Raw genomic sequence first — 20,602 nt, forward strand, 5'->3', positions numbered from 1 at the left:
CGCCGCGTCGAGCGCGCGCGCGGCCGCCGGCCCTGCTGCGTTCTGTGGCAACAACAATGGACAGAATAAAGATGGAAAAAACAGCGTGCTGAAAGCGACAAGAAGAAGGCGGCTAATCACATTTTACACCCCTGCTACTGTCCGGCGAGAGCAGCGAAGAGAAGCAGCGCTGGAATATATATATATATATATATACATTTTTTACTATTATTATTATTATTTTTGGTGGGGAGGGAGGGGATTTATTCCCGGCTTCTCTGCAAAAGAAATGCACCGGTGCCGATGCAGCCATGGCTAACCGATATTTAGGAAAAAAGAGTGATTCCATGGCACAAGTTGTAGTGTTATCTGTGTGATCTGTGAAGCTGTGCGGCTTTTCTGCTTGTGCACATCAGGCGCCGAGGGCTGCGGCAGGAGCTGGCTGACAGATGCAAGGAGAGAAAGGAGAGACATGCCCTGGTATGTATCCTGCACACTCTCCTCTTTTTTTAATTTTTTTGTTTCTTTGTTTGAAAACCAGGGAAATGATTAGTGCTACACCCCGGAGAGGTAAGAAAATCCATTCCCTGTAATCAGTGTGTATATGTGTGTGTGTGTGTTGGAGAGGAGGATGAAGGTTATTCCAAATTTCAGCTCTGGGGTCTATTATGTATACAGCAGGCCTGGCGTGGTCAGCCCCTCTTTCTCTGTGTGTGCAGCCTAAACCCATGTTCACTCTTAATCCTTTGCAGAAACATAGGCGATCCATTCCAAGTGAGCAGGACGAGGAAATCAGATCACTTGACGATCCCATTTAATGTTTCTGGTATTTTTCAGGCTTTTTTGTGGGTAGGAACTGGCTTTTGGGTGTCAGGCCTTTTTTTTTTTTTTGGACCCTGCTAGTGTTATTTTTAATTACAAACACATGAATCCTTTTTTCGTTCCTGATGTTTCAACATTGTAGTTTGATCCCTTTTTTATTTATATCTGTGATGTGCTTCATCAGGTCACAAGTTTAGATATTATCAAGTACAAAATGATTAACCCCAGTTCCAGCAGTGAGCTGCGATCTTTTTGCACACAGGCTTTATTTATGCATTTGTTTGTATTCTACACTTTGAGAGGAGATTCACTTTTTCAGGTTGTCCAGCAAAAAGTTTAGATGAGTGGGAGAGTGAGTTTGGTCCGTCTCAGCCTGCTTTGTGTAAGCAAACGTTCAAAAACAGTAAATGCTATAATCTTAAAATGGGTACAGCCAAAGTACGTCCTGTATAGGCCCATCAGTGCTGGTGCTTATTTCCTGGATTCCGTAGCCTGAAGCAGATGACTTCCCTAGGATGGGATGCCATATAGCCTGCTTCCCCAGCTAAGACCAATACTGAGCAGTGGTTAAGGGGCTGGACTGCAGGACTATCTATATATGTAGACCTTGGACAAGACACTTACATTGTGTAAATTTTCATTAGTTACTTCATCCAAACCATCAACATGTTTATTAGACCCCATTCCTACCAGGCTGCTCAAGGAAGCCCTACCATTATTTAATGCGTCGATCTTAAATATGATCAATCTATCTTTGTTAGTTGGCTATGTACCACAGGCTTTTAAGGTGGCAGTAATTAAACCATTACTTAAAAAGCCATCACTTGACCCAGCTATCTTAGCTAATTATAGGCCAATCTCCAACCTTCCTTTTCTCTCAAAAATTCTTGAAAGGGTAGTTGTAAAACGGCTAACTGATCATCTGCAGAGGAATGGTCTATTTGAAGAGTTTCAGTCAGGTTTTAGAATTCATCATAGTACAGAAACAGCATTAGTGAAGGTTACAAATGATCTTCTTATGGCCTCGGACAGTGGACTCATCTCTGTGCTTGTTCTGTTAGACCTCAGTGCTGCTTTTGATACTGTTGACCATAAAATTTTATTACAGAGATTAGAGCATGCCATAGGTATTAAAGGCACTGCGCTGCGGTGGTTTGAATCATATTTGTCTAATAGATTACAATTTGTTCATGTAAATGGGGAATCTTCTTCACAGACTAAAGTTAATTATGGAGTTCCACAAGGTTCTGTGCTAGGACCAATTTTATTCACTTTATATATGCTTCCCTTAGGCAGTATTATTAGACGGTATTGCTTAAATTTTCATTGTTACGCAGATGATACCCAGCTTTATCTATCCATGAAGCCAGACGGACACACACCAATTAGCTAAACTGCAGGATTGTCTTACAGACATAAAGACATGGATGACCTCTAATTTCCTGCTTTTAAACTCAGATAAAACTGAAGTTATTGTACTTGGCCCCACAAATCTTAGAAACATGGTGTCTAACCAGATCCTTACTCTGGATGGCATTACCCTGACCTCTAGTAATACTGTGAGAAATCTTGGAGTCATTTTTGATCAGGATATGTCATTCAAAGCGCATATTAAACAAATATGTAGGACTGCTTTTTTGCATTTACGCAATATCTCTAAAATCAGAAAGGTCTTGTCTCAGAGTGATGCTGAAAAACTAATTCATGCATTTATTTCCTCTAGGCTGGACTATTGTAATTCATTATTATCAGGTTGTCCTAAAAGTTCCCTAAAAAGCCTTCAGTTAATTCAAAATGCTGCAGCTAGAGTGCTGACGGGGACTAGAAGGAGAGAGCATATCTCACCCATATTGGCCTCTCTTCATTGGCTTCCTGTTAATTCTAGAATAGAATTTAAAATTCTTCTTCTTACTTATAAGGTTTTGAATAATCAGGTCCCATCTTATCTTAGGGACCTCGTAGTACCATATCACCCCAATAGAGCGCTTCGCTCTCAGACTGCAGGCTTACTTGTAGTTCCTAGGGTTTGTAAGAGTAGAATGGGAGGCAGAGCCTTCAGCTTTCAGGCTCCTCTCCTGTGGAACCTGCTCCCAATTCAGATCAGGGAGACAGACACCCTCTCTACTTTTAAGATTAGGCTTAAAACTTTCCTTTTTGCTAAAGCTTATAGTTAGGGCTGGATCAGGTGACCCTGAACCATCCCTTAGTTATGCTGCTATAGACGTAGACTGCTGGGGGGTTCCCATGATGCACTGTTTCTTTCTCTTTTTGCTCTGTATGCACCACTCTGCATTTAATCATTAGTGATCGATCTCTGCTCCCCTCCACAGCATGTCTTTTTCCTGGTTCTCTCCCTCAGCCCCAACCAGTCCCAGCAGAAGACTGCCCCTCCCTGAGCCTGGTTCTGCTGGAGGTTTCTTCCTGTTAAAAGGGAGTTTTTCCTTCCCACTGTAGCCAAGTGCTTGCTCACAGGGGGTCGTTTTGACCGTTGGGGTTTTACATCATTATTGTATGGCCTTGCCTTACAATATAAAGCGCCTTGGGGCAACTGTTTGTTATGATTTGGCGCTATATAAAAAAAAATTGATTGATTGATTGATTGATAAATGGAATGCATTCATAAAGCACTTTTTCATCTGAATCAGAAGCTCAAAGCACTTTACACTGATGTCAGGCCACTACCATGTAAGGCACTCAACTGCGCACCAGGAGCAACTGGGGGATTAAGGACTCAGCCCTAGGATCTTTAGTGATTTTCTGGTCTGACTGAGATTTGAACTGAGGAGGTCTCAAGCTTACCGCTTTTAACGTCTGGGAAACATACATGAGATTGGCATCCTGTCCATGGGGAGTCATAGACTCTCATCTGCCTCACATTGTGGTATCTGGAGAAAGGTACAGCCACCAACTGGTGTTGGAGTCTATATACTATATTGGAGGACTGAGACAACGCAACTGAAGTGTCTTGCTCAAGGATGAAGACAAGTACCATGACCAGGAATTGAACCCAGGTCTGAGTATTGGTTGTCCCTCACTGAATTGTTCCCCTGATAAGAAATCATAAATCTGTAATTTGTGTCTGTAGCATGGCCTAAGCAAGGGTCACCCCTTTGAGTCTGGTCTACTTGTGGTTTCTTCCTCAGAGGGAGTTTTTCCTTACTGTTGCTCTGGGGGTTGGTAAGGTTAGACCTTACTTGTGTGAAGAGCCTTGAGGCAACTCTGTTTTGATTTGGCGCTATATAAATGAAAATAAATTGGAAATTGAATTTAAATTAGAGGTGCAGTTTCACAGTTAGTAGTAGTAATTATTATTACTACACAAAGACATATTTATTGCATTTCATTTGTTTTTAAAATAGTTAGTGGTAGCTTAATGCTGCTTAGCCACGATGAGGCTACTTTTACTAGTATTATGGTTCCTTTAATATAATGTAATCATTTCCTGTGCCAAATTGGTCTGGGGTCATGGTGCCATGTGTTGCTTCATCCACCACACTTCAGGACCTTCTTGTGTCCTGGATGGCCACCTACCAGGCTGACAAGTGGTCCATCCACCTGGCATCAGTGTTAGGGGAGGTGATGGTCTAGTGGTTAAGGTGTTGGGCTTGAGTCCAGAAGATCATGGGTTCAAATCCCCGCCTGACTGGAAAATCACTAAGGGCCCTTGGCCCCTCTTTAATCCCCTATTGCTCCCGGTGTGTAGTGAGCGCCTTGTATGGCAGCGCCCTCACATCGAGGCATAATTGTAAAGCACGTTGAGCGGTATGCAGATGGAAAAGCACTATATAAATGCAGTCCATTTAGTCTGTCTGTCTGTCTGTTAGCAGGATTACGTCAAAAGTACTGCACAGATTTTGACAAAAGTTTCACCACAGATAGATATTAGGGCCTGGAAGACGCCACTGAATTTTGTAGGTGATCTGGATCTGTATTCTGGATCAAGGTTTCACTTTATATGGGCTTTAAAGGATTATGTCAAAACTACTTCACAGATTCTCACCACATTTGTACCACAGATAGATATTAGGTCATGGAAAACTCATGGTTTACCAATTATTGCATTGTGTTGAATCTGGATCGAGGTGAAGTCCAGGTCACGATGTAAATCGCATATCTTTTATTTTGAGTCCGTCAACCCTTGGCGGATGTCAGAAATCTTGGATTGCTCTTGTTAATCTTGCTTTGTTTTATAAATTGGGGTTTGTAGTTCTGAGTTAGTAATTCTTTTTTTAATTATGCTGTGTGATTTTATGCATTCTGTGTGTTGCTGTGTGGATTGTTGATCTAACAGATTTTAGTACAAACATGGTGCAAAGCTGTAACATGATTAGAAATCCTGAATTTCACTGGAATGCAAAGAATCACACAGATTTTATTGGGCATGGGAAAATAGTGTGAGTGGACAAAAATCCATACTTTTAAAAATTAAAATTGGGTAATTTCTGTATTCTTCAGTTCCAGTTGTGGACAGAAGTTCTCCATGCTGCTTACACTGTATAAAGATATAATGGGTAGTGTAATATTGGAGGAAATAACATGGCATGGGGCTAGAAAGTTATTTTTATTTTTTTCCCTGCTAAATTCTTTGTGTCTGTCCTTTTGCCGGGACTCTGCCACTCATGTGACATATCACATTTTTTTCATTGGAGATGTTGCAAAGTGCAGCTATTTCTCCAGTAAACGTTCAGTGACCGTGGAAAAAAGTGGAGACTGAACTTTCATTTTCATACTTGTCACTACACTCATCAATCATCTGACATTGTTATTGAAAGACCAAACCCCTCCCTTCATATAGTTCTATTTAATCTAATCATTTTGATCCTGGTTTCATATTATTGTAATATAGCATGATATGAGCTTTCAGGAAAAGCTGCACAACTTGCTTTTTAATGTCTATTTATTTAACTAAAATCATGAGACATTGTGATTTGTCAGGATAGATTGTCCACTAATGCTGATTTGATTGCAGTTTTACAGGTAACTCTATAGGAATGCAAAAACTGTGTTTGATCATTTGACAGCTGATGGTGTACTTAATGATACTTAAATGATGTGATCTCAGTTATGTTAGTTACTGCAGAACACTACGGTATGCATGCATAACAGTGATACAAAGTCATATAAAGAGAGACGCGCGTGCAGTCAGTTACCTATTGTGCAGTGTACCTGTTGTGGAAGAACACCTCAGCATTACACCAGTCTCCACCCGCATGTGGTTTCAAAATTAATGAATGGTTTTACACTCATTAACATTACAGTCTTGCCACCAGTCCCGTTGAGAGAGTGTAAAGATCTCCACATTATCTCACAGTTGCTGTAATTAGGTATTTTTGAATGACCGGATCGTGGATTATAATTGGAGCCTAACAACTCAGGATCAGAATCACAAGAATCAGAATCAGCTCTAACCAAAGGTCCACTTTCTTAAGCTGCGTTCACACTGGGCGCGACGCGAGCGACTGCAGCCACAGGTTGCCATGTAATCCCTATGTAAGGACGTGTTTTGGCGCGATGGACGTGATGCAATGGACGCGAGTGAAGCGATATTGAGCGTTTTGCACGTTTGTGGCGCGATATTGCGTCACGTCGCGTTGCCCTCCTCCTCAAGTTCAAAAATCTGAACTTTTTTGTCTCGTCGCGCCGCGATGACCAATCAGGGACTGAATATGTAGTGACGTGGAGATGTCTCGAGTTTGACTGGAGATGTGAACATGTCCTGTATCTGGTAGCAGCCTGTGAGCAGGACTTACTCTTATGTCTCTTTTGTCCTTTATTTCACAATCATGACAGAGTTTTTGGAGCGAGCAGCAGCACCACAGTAGGGGGAGCGGAGTTTCTTTTTATTTTACGTGCATGCACGCGCAAATCGTCTGTAGAGAATATTTTCTTAATTAACTACACAGATGTATAATAAAACAAATGGTGACTGCTTTCTAAACACAATTATGACAGTTTTTTGGGGGAAGAGCCAGCTGCAGCAAGCAGCGGAGTTTCTTTTTTCTTTTTTAATTTACATGTGCGCGCATGAACGGGACAGTTGGTCCTCAAACTGGGTCCCGCAGAGGCGGAAGGACCGCTGAAAGTGGCCGTCACCCAGACACAGCTCCTGCAGCAAATAATGATACTCTCTGTATTGGGAGCTTTCCACAGCAACTTGCGCCGTGTGATCAAGGTCTGTCATGTTAGCTTGACTGACAACCGGAGCCGGCGAGCGGAATGGAAGCTCCTCCTATTTGATGATGCACCGGGGCGAATTTTCGCAGCGAAAGTCCACCCAAGCAGAACGACACACCGGGCAAAGGAGGCGCGTCCGTCACCTGGCGACCCACGCGAATTTGTAGCGTCTGATCGCGCCCGGTGTGAACGCGGCATTAAACATGCACCTGGCCTTCAGCTTTGAAATGATTTCACTCTACAGTCACAGCAGTGGTAGAAAACAGGTACTAAATGAATAGTTTATTTCAATTTATTTCATTTATATAGTGCCAAATCGCAACAAAGTTGCCTCAAGGCGCTGCACACAAGTAATGTCTAACCTTACCAACCCCTAGAGCAAGCACACAGGTGACAGTGGTAAGAAAAAACTCCCTCTGATCATGTGAGGAAGAAATCTCAAGCAGACCAGACTCAAAGTGGTGACCCTCTGCTTGGGCCATGCTACCGACATAATAGACAATACAAATATACAGGAAGGCAGCACGGTGGCTTAGTGGTTAGCACTGTTCAATTCCCGTGTCCTTTCTGTGTGTCAAGTTTGCATGTTCTCCCCATGTTTGCGTGGGTTTCCTCCGGGTGGTCCGCTTTCCTCCCACATCCAAAGACATGCAGGTTAGGTGGATTGGAATCTTTAAAATTGTCTGTAGGTGTGGGTGTGTCTGTGTTTGTTTGTCTATTTGTGGCCCTGCGACAGACTGGCTTCCTGTCCTGGGTGTACCCCACCTTGCGCTCTATGACTGCTGGGATAGGCTCCAGCCCCCTGCGACCCTTAATTGGACTAAGTGGTAGGAGAGGAAGGAGGAGGTGCACAGTACAGGAGGGTTGCAGAAACAGACACCACACCCATCTCTGGATGGAGCCGCACCTCAAACAGAGAGAAAAAAAACAATCAGGCATCAGAAAAACAACAAATACGGTATAATTTGTCAGCATTAAGCAACAAGAAAAACTAAGGTGATCACTGACCACTAGCCCTAAGCTTCACTAAAAGACCCAGAGTTGAGATAAAGTTGATGCAGCGGTCCGCTCTGTTTACTAATAAAATTAATTTAAAAGGGTAAAAAGCATAGTAACATACTATGCCAGTATGCTAGCCATACGAAAGGGAAAATAAGGGCATTTTAAGTCTGGGCTTGAAAGTCTCTACAGAATCTGATTGTTTTATTGACACATTGAGATCATTCATTGAATACACTTTTCAACTGGCCATTCTGTTATGTTATTAGAGAGCAATATAAACAAAGCATGCATAAGGTCCCCGTCACACTGAGCACGAATGAGCATGAATGAAGCTAAATCAGCCTGAATGGGCAAAAAAACAAAATTCAAGACGCATTCAAGAGGCACAAATATTCCTTCAGCCATGTACAAATGACATGCGAGAATATGCAGAATGTGGGCTGAACCCGCCTCAACTGATTTCCACACATTCAGAGTGCAGCATCTCTCTCTTTCTTGTGTGACGGTTGATCAAGCGGTATTCAATGCAGACACTGGATGGTACGTCCCACCTTTCAATACTATGCGCTGTTGCGGTCAGTGTTATCTGACCACGGTCTGCGCCCAGGCAGGTGATTCCTGCCTCATCTGTGTTGCGTTGAGGGGCCACTCGGGACATTCGGTGTTTCATTCGGCCCTCACTTGGGACATTGTGTTGGCACGCAAGTGCATTCTGACTCATCCAGGGCATTCGGCTGGGTTCTGTATTGGCTGGCCATTGCGATATGACGGGCAACCCCATTCAGGTGTTTTGAATGCTGAGACTGCAGTCAGACTGCACTTAGACCGCCGTTCGAACTTTCCTGTGCATGTGCTCCACATTCATGCTGGCTGTGCAAATGTGCCCGACTGTGGGATGCACGCAAGAATGCTGTATGGGGATTTCGAGTCCACCTCATATTTGCCCAAATGTAGGTTGGGTGTACATTCGTACGGCATTCGGTCTCTAGTGTGACATGGAGGAGCATTCAGACACGATTGAGACATTCAGCCAGGATTCGACATGATCGAACATTTAGAACAGCCTCTGAAACGCTCTCCGAATGGTTCGAATTGCGTTTTCCTGCCATATGAGTATTACGGCTACAGTCACATTGCGACTGCACTTCGACCGCCGTTTAATATGTTTTCCACCATGAGCGCACTGTGAGTGTAGAGTGGACGTGCTCTGGCTGCACGGATGTGCCAACTGCTGTAAGAATGCTGTACGAGGATTTCGAATGCACCTCGAATTTGCCTGAATGTGTGTTGAATCCTCATTCATGCAGCATTTGGGCTCATTCATGCTTTATTGTGACGGGGGTATAAGGAATTACTTTTGACAGTACCTGTAAAATATAATGCGAAAGCTCTGAGTTTTGCAGTGAATCAGAGGGATTTTTGATTCAGCAATATTTTTGTCTGGTTTGTCTGATTTCTTTTTTGCTGTTGTTTTATTTGCAGGTTCTGAGTCATATGTGGAATGAATGACAGCCCTGCGTCATACCACTGTACTGCCATTTGTTAAGATTAGAGCCCAAAAGCAGAAATAGAAATTTGATCTCCAACGATCTGCAACTTTATGGACAAACAGTCCTGGGAACTCTCTCATACAGTGCCTGTTTATGGCAGGATGAACGTCAGACGACTATGATGGCGAAAAAGCAAGATGCCCGATCGCCCATTTACAACCTGATTGTGGTGGGTTTGTCAGGAACAGAGAAGGAGAAGGGGCAGTGTGGTGTTGGCAAGTCCTGCTTGTGTAATCGATTTGTGCGCCCCAGCGCTGATGACTTCTACCTGGACCACACATCTGTGTTGAGCACCAGTGACTTTGGAGGTCGAGTGGTCAACAATGATCACTTTCTATTTTGGGGGGAGGTGGCAAGGGTTCTGGAGGAGGGGCCTGAGTGCAGAATGCATGTTGTGGAGCAAACCGAATTCATTGATGACCAGACATTTCAGCCACATCGTAGCACAGCTATGCAGCCATATGTCAAACGAGCAGCCGCAACCAGGTTGGCTTCGGCTGAGAAGCTCATGTACTTTTGTACGGACCAGCTCGGTTTGGAGCAAGATTTTGAGCAAAAACAAATGCCCGAAGGCAAGCTGCAAGTTGATGGATTCCTAATTTGTGTTGACGTTAGCCGGGGTATGAACCGCAACTTTGATGACCAGCTCAAATTTATCTCAAACCTGTATGGCCAGCTGAGCAAGACTAAGAAGCCCACCGTGCTAGTTCTAACAAAGTGTGATGAAGGAGTTGAACGTTACATCAAAGATGCACATACCTTTGCTATCACGAAGAAGAGTTTACCAGTAGTTGAGACATCTGCACGCTCAAATATAAATGTTGACCTTGCATTCCTTACTTTGGTACAGCTGATTGATAAGAGCAGGGGAAAGCCCAAGATCATCCCTTATTTTGAAGCTCTAAAGCTTCAAAGTCAACAGATAGCTTCTGCTAAGGATCGATACGAATGGCTAATCAACCGTATAGTGAAAAATCACAATGAAACCTGGGTCAACACCAGTCGGCGCATGAACACCTCACCAGAGTACAAAGAATATGTCTTCTTGGAGGGAACAGCTAAGTGCAAAAAGCTCTTCCAGCAGCATGTCTATCGTCTGAAGCAGGAACACATTGAGAGGCGTCGGAAAATATACTTGAGTACTCTTCCTTTAGCACTTAGTTCTTTGGTGCCTGACCTGGATGAGATTGATCAGCTGAGCTGGTCTGGTGTACAGAAGGTTCTCGAGTCCAAGCCACACTTTGCTCACTGGTTTGTTGTTCTGGAGGACTCTCCATGGGAGGATACATCTCATATTGACAACATGGAGGATGAGCGAATCCCTTCCGATCTGCTTGAGACTGCAGAAGCCGAGGACATATTTAATGCCCACCTGGAACATTTGCGTAACGAGTGCAGACGGGCAGAGATGAGACTGGAGTTTAAACAGAAGTTGGCATCCTCCCCCTTTGTTACACCTGGTAAACCTTGGGAAGAGGCTCGTAGCTTTATTATGAATGAAGAGTTCTACCAGTGGCTTGAGGAGCTAGAGTACCTGGACTTGTACAACCGCCATCAAAAGGAAAGCATTGACCGTGCTAAAGAAGACTTTCAGGAGCTGCTGTTGGAGTACTCTGAGCTCTTTTATGAGCTTGAGGTGGATGCCAAGCCAAGCAAAGAGAAGATGGGTGCAATTCAAGAAGTTTTGGGAGAGGAACAGAGGTTCAAGACATTACAAAAGCTCCCAGCTGAAAGAGATGCTCTTGTGTTGAAACATATCCATTTTGTCTATCACCCTACCAAGGAGACCTGTCCCAGCAGTCCTAACTGCAGTGACTTTAAGATTGAACAACTCTTAGCCTCATGTTTCCCAACATTTTATCCCTTTATTGATCTTAAAGCTCACTTTGGAGACACCAAGGCTGACAGAATTAATCTTGTTATATTAGGCAAGGATGGACTGGCCAGAGAATTTGCCAATGAGATTAGGACTCTCTGCACTAATGATGACTGGTATGTGTTAGATGGAAAGATGTATGAATTAACACTGCGGCCCATTGAAGGGAATGTACGTCTTCCGGTGAATTCTTTCCACACACCTACTTTTACCCCTCATGGATGTCTGTGTCTCTATAATTCAAAAGAGTCTCTTTCCTATGTGGTCGAAAGCCTTGAACGACTGAGGGAATCAACACTTGGTCGAAGGGATGCCCACCTTGCTCAGCTGCCAACATCATTACTTTTAGTAACTAAAAGAGGTGTTGGGTCATATGTGGATATTGGCGGAGAAACAGCCTTAAATCTAATAACACAGGGTCAGCAGATTGCAAGGAGACTGCAGTGTAGCTTTTTAGACCCTGCCTCCCCTGGTGTGGGCTATGGCCATAATGTCAGTGAGACTCAAATCAATCAGTTGCTGAGGGGACTTCTGGATATTAGGAGGAGCACTTCCTTTAGTAGCAGCTCCCCACCTCTACTCCCTGAACCTCCAGGTCTTAGGGACTCTCCTCATCAGCCAGTCCCAGAGGTAGATATTCGCATTGTTATGTGCTTAATGTGTGGAGACTCTTATGAAATTGAGCAGCTCCTGTCTCCTTTCCTAATGCCTCAGCACTGTAGACCCATGTCCAACAGTGGCACCTCTGTATTGCTGGAGCAGACAGTTGGTGGACATAAACTGGCTATAGAGCTTTCTCTGCTGTCCTACCATGCCTCCTTCACTTTGCGGAAGAGCAGGTTAGTACATGGCTATATTGCTGTGTATTCTGTGTCCCGAAAAGCATCCCTGGAGACTTTGTGTGCATTTTTGTGTGAAGTTCAGGACATCATCCCTGTGCAGCTACTTGCAGTGGGAGAAAGCCAGCCAGAGCTCACTGACAGTGACTATGCTCGTGAGCAGTTAATTCAAGGTGAGGAGCTTGCTCATGAGATTGAAGGTCGTTTCAGTAGCATAGTTTGTGGCTCTGGGGGTGTGGTGGGAGGTCTGCACAGGATTGAGATGTTCCAATCCTTTCTGATGGAAGTAGTTGAGAAACGCAATATTGTAGAGGCAACTCACATGTACGATAATGTCGCAGAAGCCTGCACAAATGAAAATGTGTACTCTCCACGCTGTAGTTCTCCCAGCCCTATCACCATGTTCCTAGATTCAGAGGATGATGTTGATCCATCTCCACCATATTATGATGGTACACTAACTTCTCATAGTGGTGGCTTCAACCTACCTGATTTAGATTCCAGTGACATGGCTGTCATCTCTGATATCAGCTGCTTTGAGAACAAACTTAATCACAAAGTACCCCCCCAAGTTAGAGTCAAACAAGGTGTCACGTTTGACTTTCGAAAGGTGAGTCGTAGTCCATATATCGATACGCTAGGCCACCGTCGCTCTCTTCCCTCTGCTGTTACCTGGGTTCCTGGTGGCGATGCAGGCTATGATCCATCAGACTATGCCGAACCAATTGATGCCGTTTCTAAACCACGGCCTAGCAATGAAGAGATCATCTACTCAGTCCCACATGATAGCACACAAGGCAAAATCATCACCATCCGTAACTCTAACAGGATGCACTCCAACGGCAATGGCTCTGACAGTGAGGCAGACAGCAGCTCTTTGGAGCGGAGGAGGAAGTTTTCAGCAGTGGGGGTGAAACCTCGTCTTTACAGAGACCGATCCAAGCGACTTGGCAAGTTCAGCAACTTTCGTACAAGTTTCATAGGAAGTGATGACGAGATGGGCATTCTTCCGAAGTTCAAAGAAGATGACTACGGCACCCTCAAAGGAGAAAACCTTAATGAGGAGAGTGAGGACCCGAAAAAGAGGAACATTCTGAAGAGCCTCCGACGAACAGCTAAGGTGTGTATGATACTGTCAAGTATGCTTAAATAATCCTGATGCAACAGGCTATTTTCCATTATTATATAAATTACAACATTTTGACCTGTAGTACTAATATCACACCATGAATTATAATGGGGTGTTTAAGTACCTCATTTTTGAGTTCCTTGTAGACACTGTAGTTCCTCTAGCTCTACTACTTTACTGTTCCTATTGTGCATAACCATTTTTGGCAGGTTTAACAGTGGTAACATTTAGGACAGGGGTAGGCAACCTGTTCCAGAAAGAGCCATGAGGGTGCAGGTTTTCTTTGCAGCCGCTGACTCCACCAGGTGATTTTACTGATTAATATCACTTTGAGCAGATGGAATCAGTTAATCAGTGAAATCACCTGGTGGAGTCAGTGGCTGCAAAGAAAACCTGCACCCTCATGGCTCTTTCTGGAACAGGTTGCCTACCCCTGATTTAGGGGATGAACTTGGCATTCAGCATCTACATGAACGTTAGGAACATCTGATTTGTCTTTGTTTGGTGTTGTCGATGGTCAGGTACACCTACTGCCACTTGGTATGAGATTAATTAGTCTGTTTCAGATACTGAGACTTTCTTTCTTCTCAGAAAACAAGATCAAAGCCCCGTCCAGCTATTCCCAAGCCCCTGGAGAGCAATTACTTTGGAGTCTCCCTCTCGAATGTGGTATCACCAGACAGACCTATTCCCCTCTTCATTGAAAAGTGTGTCCGCTTCATTGAGACAACAGGCAAGTTATCTTTTATTTGTTTCTAGTTCAAAAATAGTGATGATTGACTGAGTCGTTATTGCTTTTTTGATAATCATAACCTCTGTACCTGCTGTTGACATCAGTGTGTTGCAAAATAAATACAGGCTTTTCTTTCCTTAAGTACTTCTGCAGACACTGCCAGCATTTGTATTGTCATGTCTGTTTGCAGTAGCACTAATCAAGTGTTTGTGTTTTGCTTGTTTCTCACTGTGCCCCCGCTGCCCCGCCCCCTTTTTCTGTGCACCTCTTTTTCTTCTTTCTGCAGGCCTGAATACAGAGGGTTTATATCGCGTAAGTGGGAATAAGTCAGAGATGGAAAGCATGCAGAGGCAGTTTGAACAGGGTGAGTCTCTCAACCGACTCGCCTCAGCCAGCTGTTTGATGTGTAATTATGAGGCTGCCTCAGCACAGCATAAATACCGTGTTATCAAAGGAAAATGATCGCGATTGTCAGAGTGACAATACCAGCTTCTTATCTCTCATTTTTAACTCTCATTTGCATTGTGCAGATCATGGATTAGACTTTGTGGAAAAAGACTTCTCCATAAACACTGTGGCCGGAGCCCTTAAAAGCTTCTTCTCTGAGCTGCCTGAGCCCCTGGTGCCTTGTGCTCTTCAAGTGGACCTGTTGGATGCTTTCAGTAAGCAAATCCTGCTGGGCTGGGAGGGTCCTGACTGGACTGGAGCATAAAAAGATTATTTTTTAGCCGACCAGCCTCTTTCTGTTTTAGCCTGTTTCGACCCCCACCCCACCCCAGTCAGGTCCATGAGTAGTTGAACATGGATACATTTTTGTACTTTTGCTTTCGTACACCACCACAATGGAATTGAAATGAAACAAGGCGGGTTTGTAGTGTAGACTTTTGACTTCAATTCAAGGGGCTTAAGGAAAATATTGCATTAAGTATTTAGGAATTACAGACATTTGTATACACAGTCCCTTAGTTTTCCGAAGTTGTAAGTCATTGGATAAACTAAATATTAGGATTATTGTTAAAACAAGTCATCACTATCACAGCTACTTTTCTTTAGACAAGTCCGGGAGTGAGTTCATGAACATTTCCAAGTCACTCAATATGTCTGTCATCAATCGTTAGGATAAATAAACAGTATGGTAAACTTATTTGGAGTAGGCAGATCTCAAAAGCTACGCTAGTGTGCATGAAGGAGACTAGTGAGGGAAGCCTCCAAGACACCCAAACCATCTCTGAAGGAGTTGTAGGCTTCTATGGCTGTGGTTGGAGGAACTAGATGTTGCAGTTTTTGTTTTTTGGACCAGTGCTCACAGGTTCATGGTGGAGTGGAACAGAGGCAGATATTCAGGTAAGAACACAGTCCAAATCAAGGTTCGAGTCTTCCACATGCCTTCTGGATAACCAGCTAAATATTCATGTCTTATCGTTAAGAAAATCCTTCTCTGTTCCGCTTCACCGTAAAGCTGTAAAGCTGTTTTAATGTGACTATGAGCTTCACCATCTCTTACTTGATCTACGCATACCGTGTCGTGTACAACCCCTGGCAAAAATTATGGAATCACCGGCCTCGGAGGATGTTCATTCAGTTGTTTAATTTTGTAGAAAAAAAGCAGATCACAGACATGACACAAAACTAAAGTCATTTCAAATGGCAACTTTTTGGCTTTAAGAAACACAATAAGAAATCAGGAAAAAAAATTGTGGCAGTCAGTAACGGTTACTTTTTTTAGACCAAGCAGAGAGCAAAAATATGGAATCACTCAATTCTGAGGAAAAAATTATGGAATCATGAAAAACAAAAGAACGCTCCAGCACATCACTAGTATTTTGTTGCACCACCTCTGGCTTTTATAACAGCTTGCAGTCTCTGAGGCATGGACTTAATGAGTGACAAACAGTACTCTTCATCAATCTGGCTCCAACTTTCTCTGATTGCTGTTGCCAGTGTTGGGGAAAGTGTAGTGACACGGACCCACAACAGGGGGCGCAAATGAACGGTCAATAGATGAGCCAAAAGGTAACAACTTAATGTTGTGAATGTGCACGACGACTATACAGACAATCTCAGAATATGATAGCAGTCAATACACAAAGGTGATGTGTGGGCAGGCTCGAGGATAGAAGACGTCTGTCCTGAGAAGAGCCGGAATCACACGATTTCCGCTGCCACCGAACCTGGTGAATACTGGAGCCGCCAAGTCCCGAATTCCCAGGTGATCACCGTCCCCGACTGTCGGATCTGGTACTGCTTCACAGGTAGATGATATCTCGGCAATGAGGTGGAGATGACGTCCGGGTTTTATGGAGTAGTATGATGAAGCGTAGATGGGTGACAGCTGTCATGAGATAATGAGTGACAGCTGTCACCCCCGGCTGTGTCCGTGGCGGCAGCGCCCTCTCGTGCCTGAAGCCCGCACTTCAGGCAGGGCGCCCTTTGGTGGTGGGCCAGCAGTACCTCCTCTTCTGGCGGCCCACACAACAGCCAGATCAGCTTTGCAGGTTGGAGCCTTGTCATGGACCATTTTCTTCAACTTCCACCAAAGATTTTCAATTGGATTAAGATCCGGACTATTTGCAGGCCATGACATTGACCCTATGTGTCTTTTTGCAAGGAATGTTTTCACAGTTTTTGCTCTATGGCAAGATGCATTATCATCTTGAAAAATGATTTCATCATCCCCAAACATCCTTTCAATTGATGGGATAAGAAAAGTGTCCAAAATATCAACGTAAACTTGTGCATTTATTGATGATGTAATGGCAGCCATCTCCCCAGTGCCTTTACCTGACATGCAGCCCCATATCATCAATGACTGTGGAAATTTACATGTTCTCTTCAGGCAGTCATCTTTATAAATCTCATTGGAACGGCACCAAACAAACGTTCCAGCATCATCACCTTGCCCAATGCAGATTCGAGATTCATCACTGAATATGACTTTCATCCAGTCATCCACAGTCCACGATTGCTTTTCCTTAGTCCATTGACACCTTGTTTTTTTCTGTTTAGGTGTTAATGATGGCTTTCGTTTAGCTTTTCTGTATGTAACTCCCATTTCCTTTAGGCGGTTTCTTACAGTTCAGTCACAGACGTTGACTCCAGTTTCCTCCCATTCGTTCCTCATTTGTTTTGTTGTACATTTTTCGATTTTTGAGACATATTGCTTTAAGTTTTCTGTCTTGTCGCTTTGATGTCTTCCTTGGTCTGCCAGTATGTTTGCCTTTAACAACCTTCCCATGTTGTTTGTATTTGGTCCAGAGTTTAGACACAGCTGACTGTGAACAACCAACATCTTTTGCAACATTGTGTGATGATTTACCCTCTTTTAAGAGTTTGATAATCCTCTCCTTTTTTTCAATTGACATCTCTCGTGTTGGAGCCATGATTCATGTGAGTCCACTTGGTGCAACAGCTCTCCAAGGTGTGATCACTCTTTTTTAAATGCAGACTAACGAGCAGATCTGATTTGATGCAGGTGTTAGTTTTGGGGATGAAAATTTACAGGGTGATTCCATAATTTATTCCTCAGAATTGAGTGAGTCCATATTTTTTTCCCTCTGCTTGGTGTAAAAAAGTAACCATTACTGACTGCCACAATTTTTTTCTTGATTTCTTATAGTGTTTCTTAAAGCCAGAAAGTTGCCATTTGGAATGACTTTAGTTTTGTGTCATGTCTGTGATCTGCTTTTTTTCTACAAAATTAAACAACTGAATGAACATCCTCCGAGGCCGGTGATTCTATAGTTTTTGCCAGGTGTTGTATTTTAGAATGTCATCTTCCTCTTTTTGTATGTCATGTGACCTGCAGAGTAACTTATAGGGTATTTGAAATCCACCTACTGTGTGCTGTTTCTACAAATGCAGGCAGCAGAAGCCTGTAACTCCTTCAGAGTTGTTGCAGGTGTCATGGTAGCTTTTCTCACGAGTCTCCCTCAGCGTAATCACTCAGTTTTGAGAACTGCCGACTCTAAACATTTACCATACAGTACCATAGTGATTGTATTTCTTACTGATTGAGGACACATTTGGTGCCTTGGAAGTGCTCCTATATCCATCTGCTGTCTTGTGTAAAGAAAACTGGCTGTAAAAGTGCTCATTTGCATGAAGAAAAATCCTTTGTCAAATTACTTTGAAAATGGAGAACCTGTGTATAACATGGCTGCAATTCCCAAATGGGTAATATATTGGTGTTTAACCTCTTGCATTAAAGCTGAAAGTCGACGCTGCACACGCATCTTGATTGTTTCATTTCAACTCCAGTGTGTTTGTGTACAAATGAAAAATGACCCAAATTTTGTGACTGCCCAAATACTTGTGGGCCCGACTGTGGGAGTTTGTGTTTAAGTCACGTTGTATAGAGATGATGTGAAATGGCTCCGTCTTGGTTTGTGTGTGCAGAGATCAATGACAGAGAGCAGCGGCTGTACACCATGAAGGATGTGCTGAGGAAGTTTCCCAGGGAGAACTATGAGGTCTTCAAATATGTGACAAGTCACTTACACAAGTGAGTCACCTTCCTGTTGTTTAAAATCACGTCCTTGTCTGATTTTACAGGAGCTGATGAGTTTTTTTGTTTGTTTGTTTTTATTGCATCCAAACAGGGTGAGTCAGCTGAGCAGGCTGAACTTGATGACCAGTGACAACCTGTCCATCTGTTTCTGGCCCACCCTCATGAGGCCAGACTTCTCCACTATGGACGCCCTGACTGACGCCCGCACCTACCAGACAATCATCGACACCTTCATCCACCAGTGTGCATTCTTCTTCTACAACCAACCCCTCCTCGACTCCCCCACCGGCTATGCGGGCCTGCCTGCCTCGCCCACCACCACCCTCAGCGGGAGCTCGGCCTACTCTTGTTACCGCTCCTCCCCCCCGCACACCAACACACACTTCAGCCCCTTGCAGCAGTCCCCACCCACCACCCCCCAGTCGCCCCTGCAATCCCTGCTGCCGCCCCTTCACCAGCACCCCCACTCCCACCACTCCCCCGCTGAACAAGAGACACTGTGAGAGACGATGAAACCGCGTGTGCCCGTGATACATCTGGAACTTACTACCAACACACAAGAACTTGAGCTTTCACACTACATTTATGATCATGGACAAACCGTGTATCCATATGTGTGCGTGCTGCATTCACCGGCAAGTCTCCATCTGCCCTCTGAGCCCCCGATTGCCTGGAATTTGACATGAGGGCAAATGTAGAGCGCGTCAAGCCTCGGTTTTCTGTCAGCAGCTACCACATATCATCAATTCTGAAAGAAAGAGAAGACTCCATGTCGAACTGAAAGACTTTCCTTGTTGCCACCATGTTTTTATTTGTGCATATATATATAAACATATATATATTTCCTGATAAAAGTTCTGCCACTGGATTTATAGACTGTCCTCTGTAGGTCCTTTGGACAACAGTGTGCTTCATGTAGCCTTTGGGGTCAAACTCATCGGCTCTACTTGAGTGGTCAGCCGGGGGGATAAATCAGGGGATGCACTTTAATGGACACTGTTGTTTTCCCTCAAAGGTGGGGCTTTTTATCTTTTTTTTGTGTGTGTGTGGAGGGGGGGCACTTTTATCCTGAATTGGTTGACCTAACATGAAGACTGTGTGGAAGCCTTTTCCCTTTAAGCTAGTTAACACCACCACCAAGAGGAAGCTTACAGATTTTGTATTAACATACTTAACATACTGTAGAACTTTTAAGTCTACGGCATCTAGTTCTATGTTAAAGCTATGGTGTGTAGGATTTAGAGGCATTTGTTAGCATGAATGGAATGTAGCATTCATAAACGTCTGTTCATTAGTGTATAGTTACATACATCAATAATAAATTTTTGTGTTTTCATAAGTTTAGAATCAGCCTTTCATATCTGCATTGGTGCATGCCCCCTCATGAAGGCCACCATGTTGCACCGCCATGTTGATTCTGTAGCCCAAGTGGGACATATCTACTTAGTCGTTCGCATTTTGCAGCATGACCAGAAGACTGAACAAAAAAAAAAAAAGATTCAGTGGTAGCTTCCCTATACATGGTCTACTGATATCTAAAGCTAGCAAGTTTATCCTTATTTTTGTGAACTTGAGGATCATATATGTTGCTTGTCACAAGAGAATGCAAAGGAGCATGAATCCCCATCTGCAAAGTAGCAAAAAATGTGAAGATAAACAAAATCATGACTTGTGGAGGCATTATGCTGCAATCTGCCACCTTGCCACTAGATGACACTAAAACCTACACACTGTAGCTTTAATATAATTTATTTTCAGTGTGTGTAAAGACTTCGGTATTTCAAGGCAATGCGTTTCCACACATTTTTCTAGTTAACAAATTTATGATAAATGTGTTGGGGGGGGGGGGGGGGGGGGGGTCCTATGTGTTTTCGCAGCTCAGACAGCCATACGGATGCCTCTGCACAGCTTTGGCAGATCAAACATTGTTTACATCACACTCGTTTCCACATCAACAAGCGTATATGAAGCACTTTTTTTAATAGCGTGGA

The 20,602-nt window shown here is 43.7% G+C and overlaps 1 protein-coding gene across 2 annotated transcripts; it reads left to right on the forward strand.

Moving 5' to 3' along the window:
- The first annotated feature begins 295 nt into the window (after nt 1-295).
- Nucleotides 296-19,494, forward strand: arhgap35b (Rho GTPase activating protein 35b). 2 transcript variants are annotated; one of them, XM_034178692.1, is made up of 7 exons: nt 296-549; nt 9,460-13,362; nt 13,963-14,104; nt 14,391-14,468; nt 14,635-14,766; nt 18,500-18,605; nt 18,703-19,494. In XM_034178692.1, the coding sequence occupies exons 2-7, from the start codon at nt 9,646-9,648 to the stop codon at nt 19,112-19,114; spliced, it is 4,587 nt and encodes a 1,528-aa protein (XP_034034583.1). In that variant the 5' UTR covers nt 296-549; nt 9,460-9,645; the 3' UTR covers nt 19,115-19,494. The 2 variants fall into 2 exon arrangements, with proteins under 2 accessions (XP_034034583.1, XP_034034582.1); XM_034178691.1 differs by having other exon boundaries at nt 296-459.
- Nucleotides 19,495-20,602: the final 1,108 nt, after the last annotated feature.

Source organism: Thalassophryne amazonica, chromosome 9 (assembly GCF_902500255.1).
Source record: "Thalassophryne amazonica chromosome 9, fThaAma1.1, whole genome shotgun sequence".
NCBI classification, from domain to species: domain Eukaryota; kingdom Metazoa; phylum Chordata; class Actinopteri; order Batrachoidiformes; family Batrachoididae; genus Thalassophryne; species Thalassophryne amazonica.